Source organism: Pseudozyma flocculosa, assembly GCF_000417875.1.
Source record: "Pseudozyma flocculosa PF-1 unplaced genomic scaffold scaffold00001, whole genome shotgun sequence".
Classification (NCBI taxonomy): domain Eukaryota; kingdom Fungi; phylum Basidiomycota; class Ustilaginomycetes; order Ustilaginales; family Ustilaginaceae; genus Pseudozyma; species Pseudozyma flocculosa.
In genome coordinates this window covers 432344-447773 of record NW_006920869.1, presented here as the reverse complement: position 1 = coordinate 447773, position 15430 = coordinate 432344, and the positions used below count along the sequence as shown (strand labels likewise).

General features: G+C 63.8%; 5 protein-coding genes across 5 annotated transcripts; 2 read left to right on the top strand and 3 right to left on the bottom strand.

The window, feature by feature from the left end:
* Positions 1-1777: 1777 nt before the first annotated feature.
* Positions 1778-3190, top strand: PFL1_00154 (uncharacterized protein; the record flags this gene model as incomplete). Its single annotated transcript, XM_007877651.1, has 1 exon — positions 1778-3190. One exon carries the CDS (start codon positions 1778-1780, stop codon positions 3188-3190), a length of 1413 nt encoding a protein of 470 aa, XP_007875842.1.
* Positions 3191-4882: 1692 nt separating this feature from the next.
* PFL1_00153 (uncharacterized protein) lies at positions 4883-7224 on the bottom strand (the record flags this gene model as incomplete). Its single annotated transcript, XM_007877650.1, has 2 exons — positions 4883-5011; positions 5095-7224. 2 exons carry the CDS (start codon positions 7222-7224, stop codon positions 4883-4885), a joined length of 2259 nt encoding a protein of 752 aa, XP_007875841.1.
* Positions 7225-8690: 1466 nt separating this feature from the next.
* PFL1_00152 (uncharacterized protein) lies at positions 8691-10945 on the bottom strand (the record flags this gene model as incomplete). The annotated part of the gene is made up of 2 exons (XM_007877649.1): positions 8691-10550; positions 10646-10945. The coding sequence occupies 2 exons, from the start codon at positions 10943-10945 to the stop codon at positions 8691-8693; spliced, it is 2160 nt and encodes a 719-aa protein (XP_007875840.1).
* Positions 10946-12501: 1556 nt separating this feature from the next.
* Positions 12502-13395, top strand: PFL1_00151 (uncharacterized protein; the record flags this gene model as incomplete). The annotated part of the gene is made up of 1 exon (XM_007877648.1): positions 12502-13395. The coding sequence occupies one exon, from the start codon at positions 12502-12504 to the stop codon at positions 13393-13395; it is 894 nt and encodes a 297-aa protein (XP_007875839.1).
* A 125-nt stretch (positions 13396-13520) lies between these two features.
* Positions 13521-15171, bottom strand: PFL1_00150 (uncharacterized protein; the record flags this gene model as incomplete). Its single annotated transcript, XM_007877647.1, has 2 exons — positions 13521-14827; positions 14946-15171. 2 exons carry the CDS (start codon positions 15169-15171, stop codon positions 13521-13523), a joined length of 1533 nt encoding a protein of 510 aa, XP_007875838.1.
* Positions 15172-15430: the final 259 nt, after the last annotated feature.

The following is a 15430-nucleotide window of genomic DNA, read 5'->3' as shown; positions in this document are numbered from 1 at the left end:
TCCCCCCTACTTGATCCGCGACAGAAATAGCAGAGCGCGGCCGAGTCCTCCCCGAGCGGTAGGCAGCTCGCAGCTCGGCCATGGTCGCCCTCCGTCGTGGATGGTCGTGAACAGCTCGAGCACCATCCATATCGCCGCCGCAGCCGATGTCGTCCGTGGTCTGGTCGCGGGCGTTGGACCGGCGGCTCGTACGGTCGATGCAGCTCATCGTACCTCGCCGTCGAGGGCGGCCAGCTAGGGTCCTGCCCTGCCCTTCCCTGCCCTCCTGCCTGCCTCGTCTCAGCTCGCTTGGCCGTCGTCCAGGGTCTGTCCTGCGTGTCCGCTCTGAGCAGTGAGACCAACATCCTGCCTCGGCCCTGTCGGCGCGCTTGCTCACCTAGTTGTCATGGCTTCGCGCTTCTCCTTTGACCGCGAGCGTACGTACGGTGATGTTATTGTCCTTGTCCCGCTCCTCTGCGTGAACTCGGACCAAGTTCCCGCTGGGGCGACGCAGCGCCTGTGCTCGTGACGAAAGGAGAGCGCTGCGGGGTTGACGAGAGGGGGGACCGGCGCCGAGGATGCTGCAGTGGAAAAGGACAACAGAATGCCCGAGCCGCAGGGCCGCGGGCCGCTCCATCTCGTCCCGTCCAGCAGGACAGGAGTGCCGGATTGCCTGCCCGTCCGGGCGTCCGAGCATATGCCCACGTCCGAGCAGCAGCAGTGGAGCAGTTGCTTGTGGATGACCCGCCAGGTCTTAGGCAACCAAGTGAGTCCTGCAGGAGGTGCGAGCGAGGTGGAGCTTGACACTCGAGATGGTCGCCGCCAAGCACGGCTCTCGCATCAGCGAATGGTTAGGCCCCTTTGGACAAGAGAGCGGACGAGTCGACGGCAAGCAAGAGAGACAGCTGGGACGGGAAGTGTGCGAGATGATCAAGCAAGCAAGGAGGTTGGCGTCGACGCGGGACGTCGATCAGGCACCGCGGCCACGCCCTCGGCCTGCCTCGGCGCGGTAGGGGGGCGCCGGGTAGGCCCAGATGCCGCGAGTCTATCTATGCCCCCTGCTTCCAGACGCCCAGAGGCCAGGGGGTTCATCGGGCTGGCATTGGATGGCACGCGGGCGCAGGCGCGCGGGAAGCATGCGATGCTGCCGGAGCTGTCCTAGGCTCCTAGTGGTCGACGAAGCATCGGTCGGCTTGAGGCTGCGGCATCAAGGATGGCGAGATGACGGACGACGGGGGAGAGTGGAAATGGCTGGCTGAGCAAGTTTGGCCGGCCTGGTGGTGGTGCCCTGTGGGCTAGTCAGAGCCAGGTTGCGGTTCGAGCTTTTTTCGGCCGAGTGAGAAATCCCTCGACACTCCGCGAAGCTGCCAGAAGGCGCTGGAAGGTGGCGCGGCCGCGTGGTCGTCTGCCAGGCCAAAGCGTCGCCGTGGGTCGACGAGGTTCGAGGCGGCGCTCGCCGGGCTCAGCGCTGTCTGGACCCTTTGGGCTGCACCCTGCACCCTGGGGGCCTGCTTCCACGCCCCTCGACGTCCTTCGCCGCCGCCGCCGCCGCCGCCGCTGCCACCACTTCTCACCTTATCGCCGTGCCACCGTTGCGCGGGCCCTTCTCTGGCACACATACCCACGCCATGCGCTCACACTCCTATAAAGACGGGCTAGGGCTCGAGCCTCATCACCATCCACTCCATCAATCAACCCACTCGCAGCTCTACCACCGCCACGCCTCTACACGTCTACTCCACCGTCCTCCCTGAAGCGAACACACTCCTCACCTCCTTTCCTCGCCGCATCAATCGCCATGGAGTTCTTCCTCCCCTCCGACGTCTTCGCCTTTGAGCAGCCCATGGCTCGCTGCGCCTCTCGCCGCGGCGCCAACGCCCACCCCGCCTGCAGCTTCGACGCCGCACCCCTCTTTGCATCGCCCTTCTTCGATGCAATACGCCAGCAGGAGGCCGCCCAGGCTCGCGCCGAGGCCATCCAGCGCGCCAAAGCAGCCCGCAGACGTGCACAGGAGGAGCGCGAAGCCCGCGCCTACCTCGAGCACCTCCTGCACCTCCAACAGCGAGAGGAGCTGCTCCGCCGCCAGCAAGAGGCCCACCGGCAGTACCAGCTGCACCAGCTCCAGCTCCAGCGACAGCGCCAGCAGCAGGCCGCCCGCGAAGAGTACCGACGCAGGCAGCAGTACGCCGAGTACCAGCGACGCAAGGCCCAGGCCATCGAACAGGAGCGCCGCCGCATCGCCGCCGCCAAGCACGCAGAGGACCAGTCCAGGCACCTCTTCCTCGCTCTCGAGGACCTCCTCTTTGGCGGGCTCAGCTTTGACGACGACGGCCACCGCGAGCTAGCCTCTCTTCCGCTTCCTGGCCCTTCCCGCTCGACGGCCGTCAAGCAGTCTGCCCCTCAGCAGTCCGCCCCTCAGCAGTCCGCCCCTCAGCAGCCCGCCCCTCAGTCCGCTTCTCAGTCCGCCACCGGCAAGGGCAAGGCCAAGGCTGTCGACGAGGCCGGCCAGGACGAAGACATGGAGCCCGCCCTGGACACCCTCCTCGGCACCAGCGATGTCATCTCGACCCCTTCGACCACCGACGACAAGGCCACCGCCTCGAAGGACGACGCCATGGCCATCGACCAGGACCCCGAAGAGGTCGGACCTTCGCCTAGCGAGGCCCCGGCAGACGCCGCTCCCGCCCAGCCCGAGGCAGACCAGGCAGCGCCGGCCGCCGCGGCCCAACCCGAGGACAAGAAGGACCTGCTCGTCTTTTCCCACTCCTTCCCCGCCGGCAACTCGGCCATCGCCAACAAGGTCCAGGCCAGCGACATCAGAATCTCGGTCGACGAGCAGACCAACACCGTCACCGTCGCGGGTCTCTGGGACGACAAGATCGGCGCCGCCTCCCCCATCGCAGTAGCGCGCCCGTCCAGCCCTACCCCCAGCACATCTAGCCGCAAGGGCCGCAGCCGCTCGCCCAAGCGTGCCCGGGTCAGCGACGTCGACGCCAACGGCGACGAGATCATCCGCAATGACGACGAGGACGACTACGTCGAGATCAGCAGCGCCGGCGGCACCGAATCCGACAGCGAGGTGACGTCCCCGGCCACCGAGCCGCACCAAGTAGAGAAGTGCTTCCAGCTCCCCGCCGGCGCCCGCGCAGAAGACCTGCGCGCCGAGCTCCACCAGGATGGCCTCCGTCTCTTTGTCTCGTCCCGCGCATAGGTTGCGCTCCCCTCATCCTGTAAATACGATCTCAACCGCCCCCAGCTCCTAGTTCCCGGCTTCGCAGGTCCCATGTTCCTCGGCAATCAGAAGTTTCATCGCGCGTTGATCCCATCATCCCTGTGTGACATCTGCGCCCGCGATCGGGCCTTGGTTCGAGTATCTTGCAGAGGCGACGGGCTGCCGAAGACGAGCGTGCGAGGGGCGTCGACAATCAGCTCTCGCGCACGTCTGCAAGGGCATGAAAAGGAAGAAGGCTTGGGTGGACTGAAGGATTGACAAAGGCCCTGCCGTCTGGCAAGGCTCTAAGGACAGATGATGCTCGCCCGCTGCGTCTCCTGCTGCAGAGACTCGTTGTTGCGCTGTTGCTTGTGCCCGGACTGTTTGAGCAGACTGATGTCAAACTGTTGCAGTCGCTGCAACATGGACGAGGCTCGAGTGGCCTGATGTCCGCCCGAGGCGGTGGAAGATCAAGGTTGCTCCGAAAGGACTGATGCAGAAACTCATCAGCCTTGAGTGTCTTGATGATGCACCCTACATCAGCTGGACCAAGTGAAGGCCTTGTTGTTGCTGGCTTGATGACATCTGCACATCTCTTGTACAACTATTCAACATCCTGCTGCAACTGCAGAACAAGAAAGGACTGTGTACACCTGGCAGGGCCACAGCCTGTGTTGCTAGCTATACATGCTGATGTCCTTACAGATGCTACAACAAAGCAAGTTGGGCATCATTGTGATCCTGACACTCCTTGCTTGATGTCAAGTTGCTGAAAGCAGTCAAGCAAGTAAGCAGTCCTGGCATGTTTGCAGCCCCCATCACCACGGCCGAGCTCATGGCGTCAGAGATGCCAATCCAGGCGGGCCTGGCAGAGGTCCTCCTTCCTCTGCTGGAAGGGCCTAAAGGTCAGGCCCGCCTGGCAATGTTCATGGCGGGTACTGGCCCAGCGCCGCACCCAACCTACGAGGTTGACAATTACCTGATCGAGCGCACTGATGTTACGCCCTCGGGGTCTTGGGATACCGCGGGCGGCCGAGGACGGTATAGGGCTTGCGCGGAGAGGTCAGGGATGAAGAGGAGAAAGGATATCGATGCTGTACCAGTCTCTAGGGGTAAGAGGATATAGTACATTCGACGAGGATACCATCAGAGGCCTCCGCAGGAGCCGGGGGACTACATACTAGCTCCCTCGAGCCCCTCCGTGGTCGAGGGGCTGGCTGCGGCAATTGCCGCTCGGCTCCGCCGCCCGCCACAAGGCAAAGTCCTACATATTTGACCTGAAGTCCATGGAGCTCCAGGAATACGCCCTCTTCCTGAACCAGATCCAGATCGCCTTGCTGGTCCTGACTTGAGCCAGAATCACAGGGCTCCTTGCTGTCTTGTGGAGCTTCTGACCAACACTTTGTTCGGCTGTGTGAGGGGATCTCAAGCCGTTGATGCAGCGCGTTCAACCTCCACTCAAGCGGACACCAGACCAGTTTGGCCTGATTCCCGACATCATCGCGGGAATGTAAGCTCCGTCAAGATGCGCTATGTTATCAAGGCATCTCTCGCTCAGTGATTTCATTAAGTGGCGCTCGACGTACATCAACAGGCACTCCGAGGGTCCAAATGAGTGGCCAACTAATCGATGGCTTAAAGAAAAGAGGAGACTGAAGCGTAAGGCAAGGCAAGATCGAAGCGAAAACGTGCCTAAGAACTCGACGCGGTGGTCGTGTCCTTGGCAACGACCGGTGGGCATTCAGGACGATTGAGCAGCTGGCCCAACTCGCCGCCAATGTAAATCAGGACTCCGTTGGACCATCCGAAGCCTAGCTGGACCTGTTATGGCAAAGCATGGAGTCACGGGAACGTCAGCGACTCGCCTCGAGCAGCAGAAGCCTCGGAGACAATGCAAGACTCACATCGTACTCGCCGCCGCCGCCGGCCTGGTCGACGCTCTCGGCGGAGAACTTCTCAAACATGGCTCCGGTACCGTTCTCAAACCCGTTGGCCTTGAGAATGTCCTCGGGGACGGGAGCGAGGCTCGGGTCGGTCGTGTTGAGCTTTCCGCCCGTCGCGCGCCACGAGCAGAGAGCGGAAGCGACGTAGCGGTTAGCGAGCTCGCGGACGAGCTCGTCTCGCCAGGACTCGGTCGTCGTCTCGTTTCCGGCGTTCATGAGAGGGTCAACGTGGAGTGTCGGGTTGTCGGCCTGAGTAGCTCCGGCATCGGTCACGTCGACGGTGCTGTTCGAGTACTCGACGGGCTGCGGCGGAAGCGTCTCTTCAGTCTGGCCGAGTTGGTTGACGCTGTTGGATCCTCCGAACGACTCGGAAGGAATCAGATCGAACGTGCCGTTGGGCGCGGGCAACGCAGTTCCCCTGGCGAGCATCGCCGGAACGCTGCGCAGCGATTGCAGCGCAATGTAGACCAGCGGTGGCCAGGAGTTGGGCTCATCCCACTGCTGTCCCGTCTTGAGCAGCGACGCCGGCATGGTGCCGTTGTAGCGATCGAGGAGGTATCGCAGGCCGGCGAAAGTGCTCTGCATCGACTCGCGGCGCTGTCGGACAGGGATTGACTGGTTGGTGAACTCGTTCGGGAGAATCTCGGCCCACAGCGGGAAGTAGCCGGCGGCGTGCCAGAGCGGGGAGCGGTCGCCGCTCGTCATGTTGAAGTCGTAGAAGAAGTGGAGCTTCTCGTTGTAGAAGACGTCGAGAATGGCCTCCTTACGCTTCTGCGACTGGTCAATCCAGTACTTGGCCCGGGTCTGGTTCGTCATCGCGCGCGAGCCGTTGATCGGCATGCGGTAGAACGCGGCCAGCTTCTGCTCGGCACGGTAGAGGATCGAGTTGAGGTCGACGGGCAGGATCTCCTGGGTGTTGAGGAAGCGCTGTGCCGGGATCGTGTCCTCGGGATCGATCAGCGGTCGAGTCGACCAGCGGCTGGCCGAGTAGTCCATGCCGCTCTCGGCGCCAGACGCCAGGTTGCTGTACAAGATGCCCTTCTGAGTGTCGTTGAGGGTGAGCCCAGATGCCGTCGCATTCTCGACGGTGATGTAGTCTTCCTTGTAGCTCTCCGGACGAGGCCCGTTGGTGTCGACGACGTAGCGGGTGATGTTGTGCTTCTTTTGCGTGTAGGGGCTCGTGAACTCGATCGTCCTGTTGACGCGCCAGAATTCCATCTCGCGCTCGAGCAGAGGAAGGAAGCGCACCAGGATCGAGGTGTCGTTGTAGGCCTCCACATAGCGGTCGACCATGAGCGTGAGGAAAGGCGGCTGCGAGCGATTCTCGTAGTAGACGCGGTTGCCGTTCGGAACAAAGCCGAACTGCTCGAGCAGGTCACCAAGATTCTCGATGAGCGACTTCACAACGCTCTTCAGCTGCGACTTGATCAGGGCCTCCGCCGTGAAAAAAGTGTCCCAGTAATAGAGCTCGCGAAAGCGACCTCCAGGAGCTACTACTGGCCTTCTCTCCTTGAAGGGGATGAAGCTGCCGACGCAGCCATCGCACTGCGTACCGGAAGGACTTGTCTCGTTGGTGGTGCGGGCCAAGAGTTTCCAGTACGAGTGCACCTGCTTGGTAAAGTCGCGGACGAGTGGATCCGTGATGTTGGAGAGGAACTTGGGCTCCTCGACGAACTCATCGCTCAGGTCGGCAGGGACGAGCTCAGAGCCCTCGGCGGCAAAGTTGCCGTTGACAAAGTCGATAATCTCCTGGTAGGTGACATTTCCGCCCTGACCGTCGCCGAGCTTCTGGAACGCGGCGACGACGTCGGCCTCGGGCTTGGTGGTGGGCTTGTCGACAAAGGTCTTGCTGTCCTTGAAGATGCCGGCGAGCTGGACGGCCTGGAGGAGCGGGCCGGGGCAGTAGATGGGCGACGTGCAGTGGACTTGCTTGGGTGGGACGGGGCCCGAGGGGATGATGGAGCTGGGTTCCTGGCCCTCGGGTACGGCGGGCACGGCGGCCGGCGTCGACTGCGCCGAGACGGCGCTGGCCGACAGCAGGGCAGCCGCCGCCGCGACGGCGACGCGTGAGAAGGTCGAGGTGATTTGCATCGCTGCTCTTTCCCGGAAGGATAGACGAGCGAGGAGGATGAGCCGGAAGATGGGAACGGGCAGGGGATGTTCGCACGGGGATGGGCTATAACACAGGCCGTCACAGGGACGGGGGGCGAGCGGTTTTATATACGATCAGAGTGGATGAAGTGCACAAGAGGCCGGGGCTCCACGACGAGGGCCATGGGCCGCTGCGCTGGGCTCGTGTGCGGCCGGTTGGGCAGCTGATGCGACGTCGGCCTCTTGGCAACCGTGCCCCCACCTGGCACAAGAGCAGCGTTGATGCCGGCCACCTCTCACTTGACCTGAACTGAACCAGACCCGACGGCAAGACAGCAGAGAGGCATGGACTGGTGCGTGGGCCGCACATGGTCCGCTCGCCTCTTTTGATCGACCCGAAATCTCGCCTACCGCATCCTCGCCGCCAAGGCACCCCAGCCTGCGCTGCCACAGACGACCTCGCACGACAACAAAACGGCTCAGCATCGACGGGCCATCGCCACGATCTGGGGTGTGTGAGGTCCCCGTCCTTGAGGTACGCGGAGGGATTGCGGGGGATGGCCGGGGGCGCTGTCAGGCGGTACGTGACGAGCAGCGGAATTTCAAAAATCGGACACGAGCGAGAAAATCGGAAAAAAGGGCCGCCTGGCTGGCTGCTCGTCCTCTCCCCAGGGCGCTCCGCGCGAAATTCAAAAAATCTGTTGGGCCCCACACGCGGAGGCTTGACGTGATGGTGCATGCGTTCGGGTTTCGCTTTCCGACCCTCGCCTCGCGCCGCCTCGGCTGGCGCTGTACCCATCGGCCCATTTTCGGAGGGGAGCCCCGGCTATCGCGCTATCGAGGGCTTTGCATGCCTCGTGGCACCCTCTTCCTCTCGCCGACCGCCCCATCGTCAGAGGGCCAGACGAGTACAGATCGGAAGCGAGCGAGACCGGCCTGCCTGCTCGAGTTCGTCCGGAAAGCGAGCAGGCGCATAGCACATCCTCGCTAGAGTCGCTACGCCCTGAGGGCCACACAACCTGGCATGGCGAGGCAACCGGTACAGCTGTTCGTCGAGCGGCGAAAAGGCCGGCCCAATTCGCTCGGACCAAGTCGCTCGAGCAAGGTTTGGTGGGCTGGAGTCGATCGGAATCTCCCAGGGTGGGTGGCAACACAGTCAGCAAGACGTACACCACCACGACCCACATCGGCATCTTGGTCCGATATGACATCGTGGGTCGTTGAGGTACGTGGAACTGCGGCGTCTCCCTCATCGAAGCGCGAGGACGGCAGGTACCGGTATGGTCGCTGGTCTCTTCTGGCTTGGTCGGCGGAGTGGGCTTCGTGCAAACATCACCGGCAGTGCGATGCTGCGCAATGCAGCAGGGCGCCGTACAACACATACGGTGACAAACGGATATCTCGGGAATTCACCTCGGGATCTACAAAGGCACAGACAACGTGCGGCCGGCCAGGCGGAGACCTCGCTACAGCTTGGCCGGGCCTCGGCTCGTCTTTGGCGCCATGAGGATGGTGCCACTGGTGATGGCCACGTCCTTGCGGAGGATCTTGCCCGTGGGGTTCCTGGGGGCGGCCTCGGCAAACAGGTAGAACTTGGGCCACTTGTAGTGCGCCGTCTGGTCCTTGACCCACTCGCACAGCTCCTCCATGAGCGCCTGCATCTTTTCGCGGCTGGCCAGGACGCTCCTGTCCTTGGGCACGACGAGCATCAGTACCTCCTCGAGACCTTCGTGCTGGTGGCTCGTGGCGCCCGCGTCGGCCAGCTTGGGGTGGCCCGCAAACAGACTGTCGAGCTCGGCCGGCGGCACCTGGAAGCCCTTGACCTTGATCAGCTCCTTGATCCGCCCCGTGATCCACACGTGGCCGTGCGCGTCAAACACGCCCTCGTCACCCGAGCGGTACCAGCCGCCCGGGTGGAAGGCGCCCTGGGTCATTTCGGCATCGAGCGCGCTCGTGCCGCCCTCGGAAGACAGGCCGGAAAAGTAGCCCAGCATCACGGCGGGCGCCTTGACCAGGATCTCGCCGACGGGGCTCGGGTCAAGCGGCGCCCTCTCGCCGCGCTCGCGGGCGCGCTTGGCCGCATCGCGGATCTCCTGGGTGCGGTAGTTGGTCGACTCGTCCGAGGTGCCAGGAGGCGCCTGGATGCGGATCGAGACGTTGGGTGCGGCGAAGCCGACGCTGCCCAGCTCGTCGCGCGGACCATACATGTCGCGGTCGAGGCCCATGCCCGAGGTCTGGGTGATGGTGATGGTCTCGGTGGTGCCGTAGCCCATGTGGATGTACCTCTGGGTGCGCTCGTGGACGATGCGGATAATCTCGGACGAGGTGGGCGCGCCTCCGGTCATGAAGCCCGAGATCGACGACACGTCGATGCCCTGGCTGACCGGTGACGACGGGTCGAGCGCCGGCGTCGTCTTGAGCGCCACGGCCACCGCGGGCGCGATGTGCGCAAACGTGATGCGGTACTTGGTGATCGTGCGAAGGTAGGTGGGCAGGTCGAAGCGCGGGTTGGCCGGGATGACGAGCGTCGCGCCGAGCGCAATCGCCGGAAGAAGCAGCGTGCATAGGCCGAGGACGTGGCACCACGGCGCGAGCGCTAGCCACCGCTCGCCGCCGCCATAGTCGCCCCGGCTGATGCCCTTGAAGTGCATGTTGTAGTGCCACAGCGCCTGGGTGTTGGCGACGCAGTTGCGGTGGCTGAGGAGCACGCCCTTGCTCTGGCCAGTGGTTCCGCTCGACCAGAGCATCAGCGCCGCCCTGTGGTGCTGCTCCTCGGGCGACATGGGCTGCACCTCGAAGGGCACCGACGACGTGCCCTCGATCGTACCCTCCTGCTTGGACCCAGGCGGCGGGGCAAGCAGGTTGGTCCAGTCGCGCGGGTCGATGGCCGCCGAGACGCCGTGCTTGTTGAGGGCGTGGCCGTAGTAGTCGGCGCCCCCGGCGAGGTCGACGGTCCAGACCCTCCTGCGCCGGAAGGGCAGGCTGTCGCCCTTTTGCAGCCTCGCCGCGCGTCCCTGGTCCCAGTCGGCGGCCAGCTCGCGTGCCCACGCCCTGATCATCGCGCCCTTGACCACGCCCTGGTCCTGCGGCTCGCCCTGCAGCAAGAGATCGAGCGCCTTTCGCAGCTGACCCTCGCCATCGGCGCCCGTCGTGGTGACGAGAACCTGCGGTCGCGCCTTTGCGAGGATGTAGGCCAGCTCGCGCGGCGAGAGATGGGTCGAGATGGGCGAGAGGGTGCAGCTGGCGGCAAAGGTGCCGAGAGCAAGGATGGGCCACGCCAGGCTATTGGGCAGGTGGAGGAGCACCGTCGTCCGAGGGGCGTGGACCTGCTCAACGCGGCCGTGTTGGGCAGGCGGTATAGGAAGGAGGCTCAGCATCGCCGCTACTTTTGAGCCACGCCTGGAAGAAGACAGGCACTCACCGGCTCGTTGGGATTCGCATGGGGCGCGCATGCGACCGGGTTGCCCACGATGGCCCTCAGGGAGCGGGCGACCTTGAGGCTGTCGAGCTGAAGCCTGGCGCGGCTGAGGGTGGCGCCGGAGCCATCGTGGATGATTGATGTCTTGTGCGGCGGGACCGTCTGGCCGTCGTAGGTGTGATCCGGGTACTGCTTAGGGTCTGGATTGACGGCGTGCTGGAAGGGGTTGGAAAAGACAAAGCTGTGGACGTTGAGGTTCTGAGGAAAGTCGACCGTAGGGCCGCTGAGCTCGGTAGGGGCCATGGTTGACGGCGGCAGCGGCAGCGGTAGAGACAGCAGCAGCAGCAGCTACGGGATGATGAGGAGCGACGAGAGGCGAGGGTGATGGAGGATCGAGCGTGCTAAAGAGGCAGGGCAGTCGACGGACAGTTGGCAAGAGTGAGGGGTCCCCGCTTTCGTTGGCACCGGTGCTACCCCGCATCGCTGGTCTACTTTATACGTCCTCGACCACGGCAGACCTTGCCGGAATGTCAATCCGGACTCGATGTCGATTCGAGCAGGGAGATCAGAGCACTGTCTGCCAAGCCATGAGCCGACCCCACTCGTCAGGGCAGATTAACGATGCCAGAGAGGTGGGGGACACAGAAGGCGGAGCAGCATGCTGCTTGTTCGGATGTGCCGGCCGGGGCGCTCGGGGCAGTTGGCCGGCTGCCTGCCGCCCGGGTTGGCCCCGGCCACAGCAGCAACAGGCTCAAGCTCCAACCTTGACACGGCCGAGCCCCCCACGTGTCGGTCTCGAATCTCGAATACTCGGCCGGATCGACAAAGCACATGCCCACCCGGCAGAAACTTCGGCCGCAGCCCGATTTCGAAAAGAAAAATAAAAAGTTCAAGGTTTCGATCGAGTCCCGATCTGGACCTTTCCAGCTCGCGCGCGATCTGCTCTGGCTGGTTAGCCCCGTGCGCATCGGACCCACCGACGACAAAAGCGGGTGGGGCGGTCGCCGTCCGGCAAAAGTGAGGTGCCGCTGTCATTGCACCACCGAGCCGCCTGTCACGGCCTGGAACCGTCCTTCCTCGCCAACGCTCACCATCGTCCCAGACGTCATCCATCTCCCGTCGAGTCGTTCACGTTATGACAGGGGCGGTGCTATGTAGGCCACGCCCAGCTTCGTTGATCGAGCACATAGACGACCGTTTGTCCGCTCCTGTGCAACCGGCCGCCTGATTGGCCAGTCAATATTGGTTTCCAGGGGATCGACGAAGCCGAGCGTCGCCGCTGCTGCCGCCGCCGCCGCTGCCAACGTCGTCCAGGGTTTCAACGTCGAAAAAATAAATCGCCGAGGACATGCCACGGAAATAGGACCTGGCAGGCACGCAAGCAACCGATAAGGCTCACCATCAGCAGGCAGATGCTGCAGCCCATCATGCCGTCGGCAGGCCGAAAGGGCGGTGCTAGAGAGAGCAGCGAGGCGCCCTTGGCATGCACCCCTCCCTGTGCTCCCTGTGGAGCAGCACGCAAGCCGAGCCAGGCAGGCCGGCCAGCCAGTCCTCGAAACCAGTCTGGGGCAGCCCGCCCTCGTTGCTGAAACACCGACGAGAGCAACACCTGCCTGCGCCCGACAGGCCCGCCTGCCTGTTTTGCCACTCTCTCGTCATCTGTCGCCTTCGCTCCCGACTACCACCACCATCACCACCGTCGCCGCCACCGAGACCGCTCCACACCGTAGACGCTGGCCGTCCACATATTCAGTCCGTCCCTTCTCGTACATAGCCGTCCTTCCCTCGTCCCCGTTCCTCGACCCTCTCGCTCTACATCTTCTGGCGCCCCGCCAGGTCACCGACCTAGTCGATACGGGATGAGGTTCAGCACCTCCGCCACACTCGCCGCCGCCGGCCTCGTCGTCGCTTCCACGTCCTTCTTGCCGGCCATGGCCACGCCCGCGCTGGTGGCTCGCCAGGCGACCGACGGCTTTTACGCTCCGACTGCCAACGGCGGCTCGCTCCTGACCGGCAACACGTACTCGGGCGCCGGCGAGCCGCTCAACATCATCATCTCGAGCGCCTCTGACCCTAGCGTCTTGACAAAGAGCGGCTTCGAGGAGTACGCCGGCAGCTTCGACTTTTCCCCGGGCGACTGCCTCTCGATCTCGCTCGGCGGCGCACAGACGGCCAACCTCGGCGACGGCAACGGCGCCCTCAACCAGACCAACATCATGCGCTACAACTTTGGCCAGGGCGACGAGGGAACGTGCGGCCAGTCGTTCAACGGCGGCAACCACTTCCGCTACTGGATCCAGAACGGCTCCGCTGCCAACTCGGGAGCCATCTTCATCGCCGCGTCCGTCGAGGCGTCGGCCAAGGAGAACCACATGATTGTCGACAACGGCTACGACCTCGGTCGCGACTGGTTCGTGGGCAACGCCTCGGTCAGCAACGGTACGCGGTCGCCTGGCGGGTTCGAGTACAAGACCACGGTCGAGGACAACACCAGCCTGCTCGCGGGCATCCAGTCGTCGCAGATCAACCACGGCATCGGCGTCGATGGAACGGTCAAGGTCCTCACCGTCAAGGTCACCAAGACCGGCACCGTCGGCGGCGGCAGCGGCAGTGGCAAAGGCGGTAGCGGCTCTTCGTCCACATCGACGCCCGAGCAGAGCGCTGCCCTGCCCACTGTGGCCACCTCGGCCGTCCACGCCGTCGTCATCGGCGCCCTCGCCCTCTTCCTGGGTGTCTGCCTCATTCTCGTCTGATGCGGCGTGCCTCCTTCCTGAAACCTGTAATCCACGGACAATGCACTACTGCGAAGACGTTTTGTTCCCGCCCGCCCGAACATTATTATTGGCGGTGCTCATTGTTTACGCTACGGGACACGGCGCTAGATCTGGTACCTCCAGTCGAGCCGCCTGTCGCCGAGCAGCCGCTTCTCCTCTACGCTCTGCAGCTGCTCTGCGCTCTTGCCCTCCTCGTCGGACTTCCTCTGCACCTCCCTGTCCCTGCGTTTGTTCTCGCGGTCCAAGAGGATCCACAGTGCCGACGCCGCGCCGATGCCGATGCCGAGCCAGACGATGGCGAGGCCGTGGCTGATGCGGTAGTTGGTGTTCTTGAGGCTGCCCAGCGGCGTCCGGTAGAGCTGGACGCCGATGATGCTGCCCGTGTTGCCAAACATGATCTGCATGGCGAGGGCCGTGGCGCGCTTGGTCTGTCCGCTGACGTTTTCCGAGGGGAGCGAGAGGAGGAGCGCATTGCCCGCGTAGACGCCGGCGGCCGTGATGAAGACGGCCGTGTACTTTCCGCCCACAGTGGGCGAGGTGATCTGGACGACGTAGCCGACGATGGCGAGGAGCGCGGCGAGGATGATGAAGACGAGGCGCTTGCGGGCCAGGAACGAGAGGTGGGCCGTCGACATGGTCACCAGGAAGGCGAAGGCGTACGGCGGCACCGTGAGCAGCTGGGCCTGGGCGCTCGTGTACCCGAGCTCCTTGATGATGGCGGGCATGAAGTTGGAGATGGTGTAGAGGGCGAAGGCGAAGCCGTGGAACAGCAGGCCCATCAGGTAAACGTACGGGTCGCGGAAGGCGGCGCGCACGCCGTGCCAGTTGAACGGCTCGTTGTCGACGGCATCGGCGTCCTCGGCCATGCGGTGGGCGATAATGGCCTTTTCGCGCGCCGAAAACGTCTTGGACCGCTGCGGGTAGTTGGGCACCAGCCAGTATCCCAGCGCACCAGCGACGACCGTTACGAGTCCCTCGAGCAAAAAGATATACTGCCACGCAGCGAGGCCGCCCTTGCCGCCGAGCTTGGCCAGACCGTAGGCGAGGATGCCTCCGAACGCGCCCGACACCGCCGCACCGGAGAGGAGCAGCGCGGTGCGGTAGTGGCGCTGGTGGCGCGGGTAGTAGAGGGAAAAGACAAAGACGCTGCCGGGGAAAAGGCCGGACTCGCTGACGCCGAGGAAGAAGCGGACGGCGTAGAGCGAGGCCTGGTTGGGCACAAAGGCCATGATGACCGACACGATGCCCCAGAGGAGCGTCAGCGTCGAGAGCCAGAACGTTGGGCTGGTGCGCTTGAGAATCAGGCTGGCGGGCACCTCTCCGATGACGTAGCCAACGAAGAAGATGGTGAGGATAGAGCTGTAGTCGGTGATGCCGACATCGTCGATCAGGCCCTCGATGCGGGCGTTGCCTGCCGGGGGCATGGTGGTGACGCGTAGATATAGTCGGCAGATTTCAGCTCGCGCGTTGCGACGACATCGTCTTTGCCGGATCGTGGTGCCAACGAGTCGAAGGACGGAGGAACGTACCGATATTTGACCTGTCGAGGAACGAGAGCAGGTACAAGAACATGAGGATGGGTACGACGACGAGGTCGATCTTGCGCACCAGCCTGGTCTCTTCCTCTTTCGTATACTCAACCGGCGCCTCGGGGGCGGCGGCGGCGGTGGTGGCGACGGCGCTGCCATGGTAGTCGTCGGTGAGCGATTCGGCCTTGATGCCGGTCGGGGAGGGCGAAGCGTGTGTGTCGGACATGGTGTCGTACTTGGATCGTGATAGATGTGCAAGGAAGGAAGGTGGTGCTAAGAAGCCGCCCGTGGCTCTATGTCGGTAAGGCGGAGGCGGTCACGTTGGACCTTGGCGGCAGGGCGGGGAGGGCTAGACGGTGACAGTAAGGCCGGCTGGCTCGTAGCAGGAAGGTTGTCGCTGGTCTTATACGGATCGGACGACGTCCGTTGCGTCGCTTTACTAGGTGGCGCGCGCTGGCGGACTGCACTCGATAGGAATCGTGTCA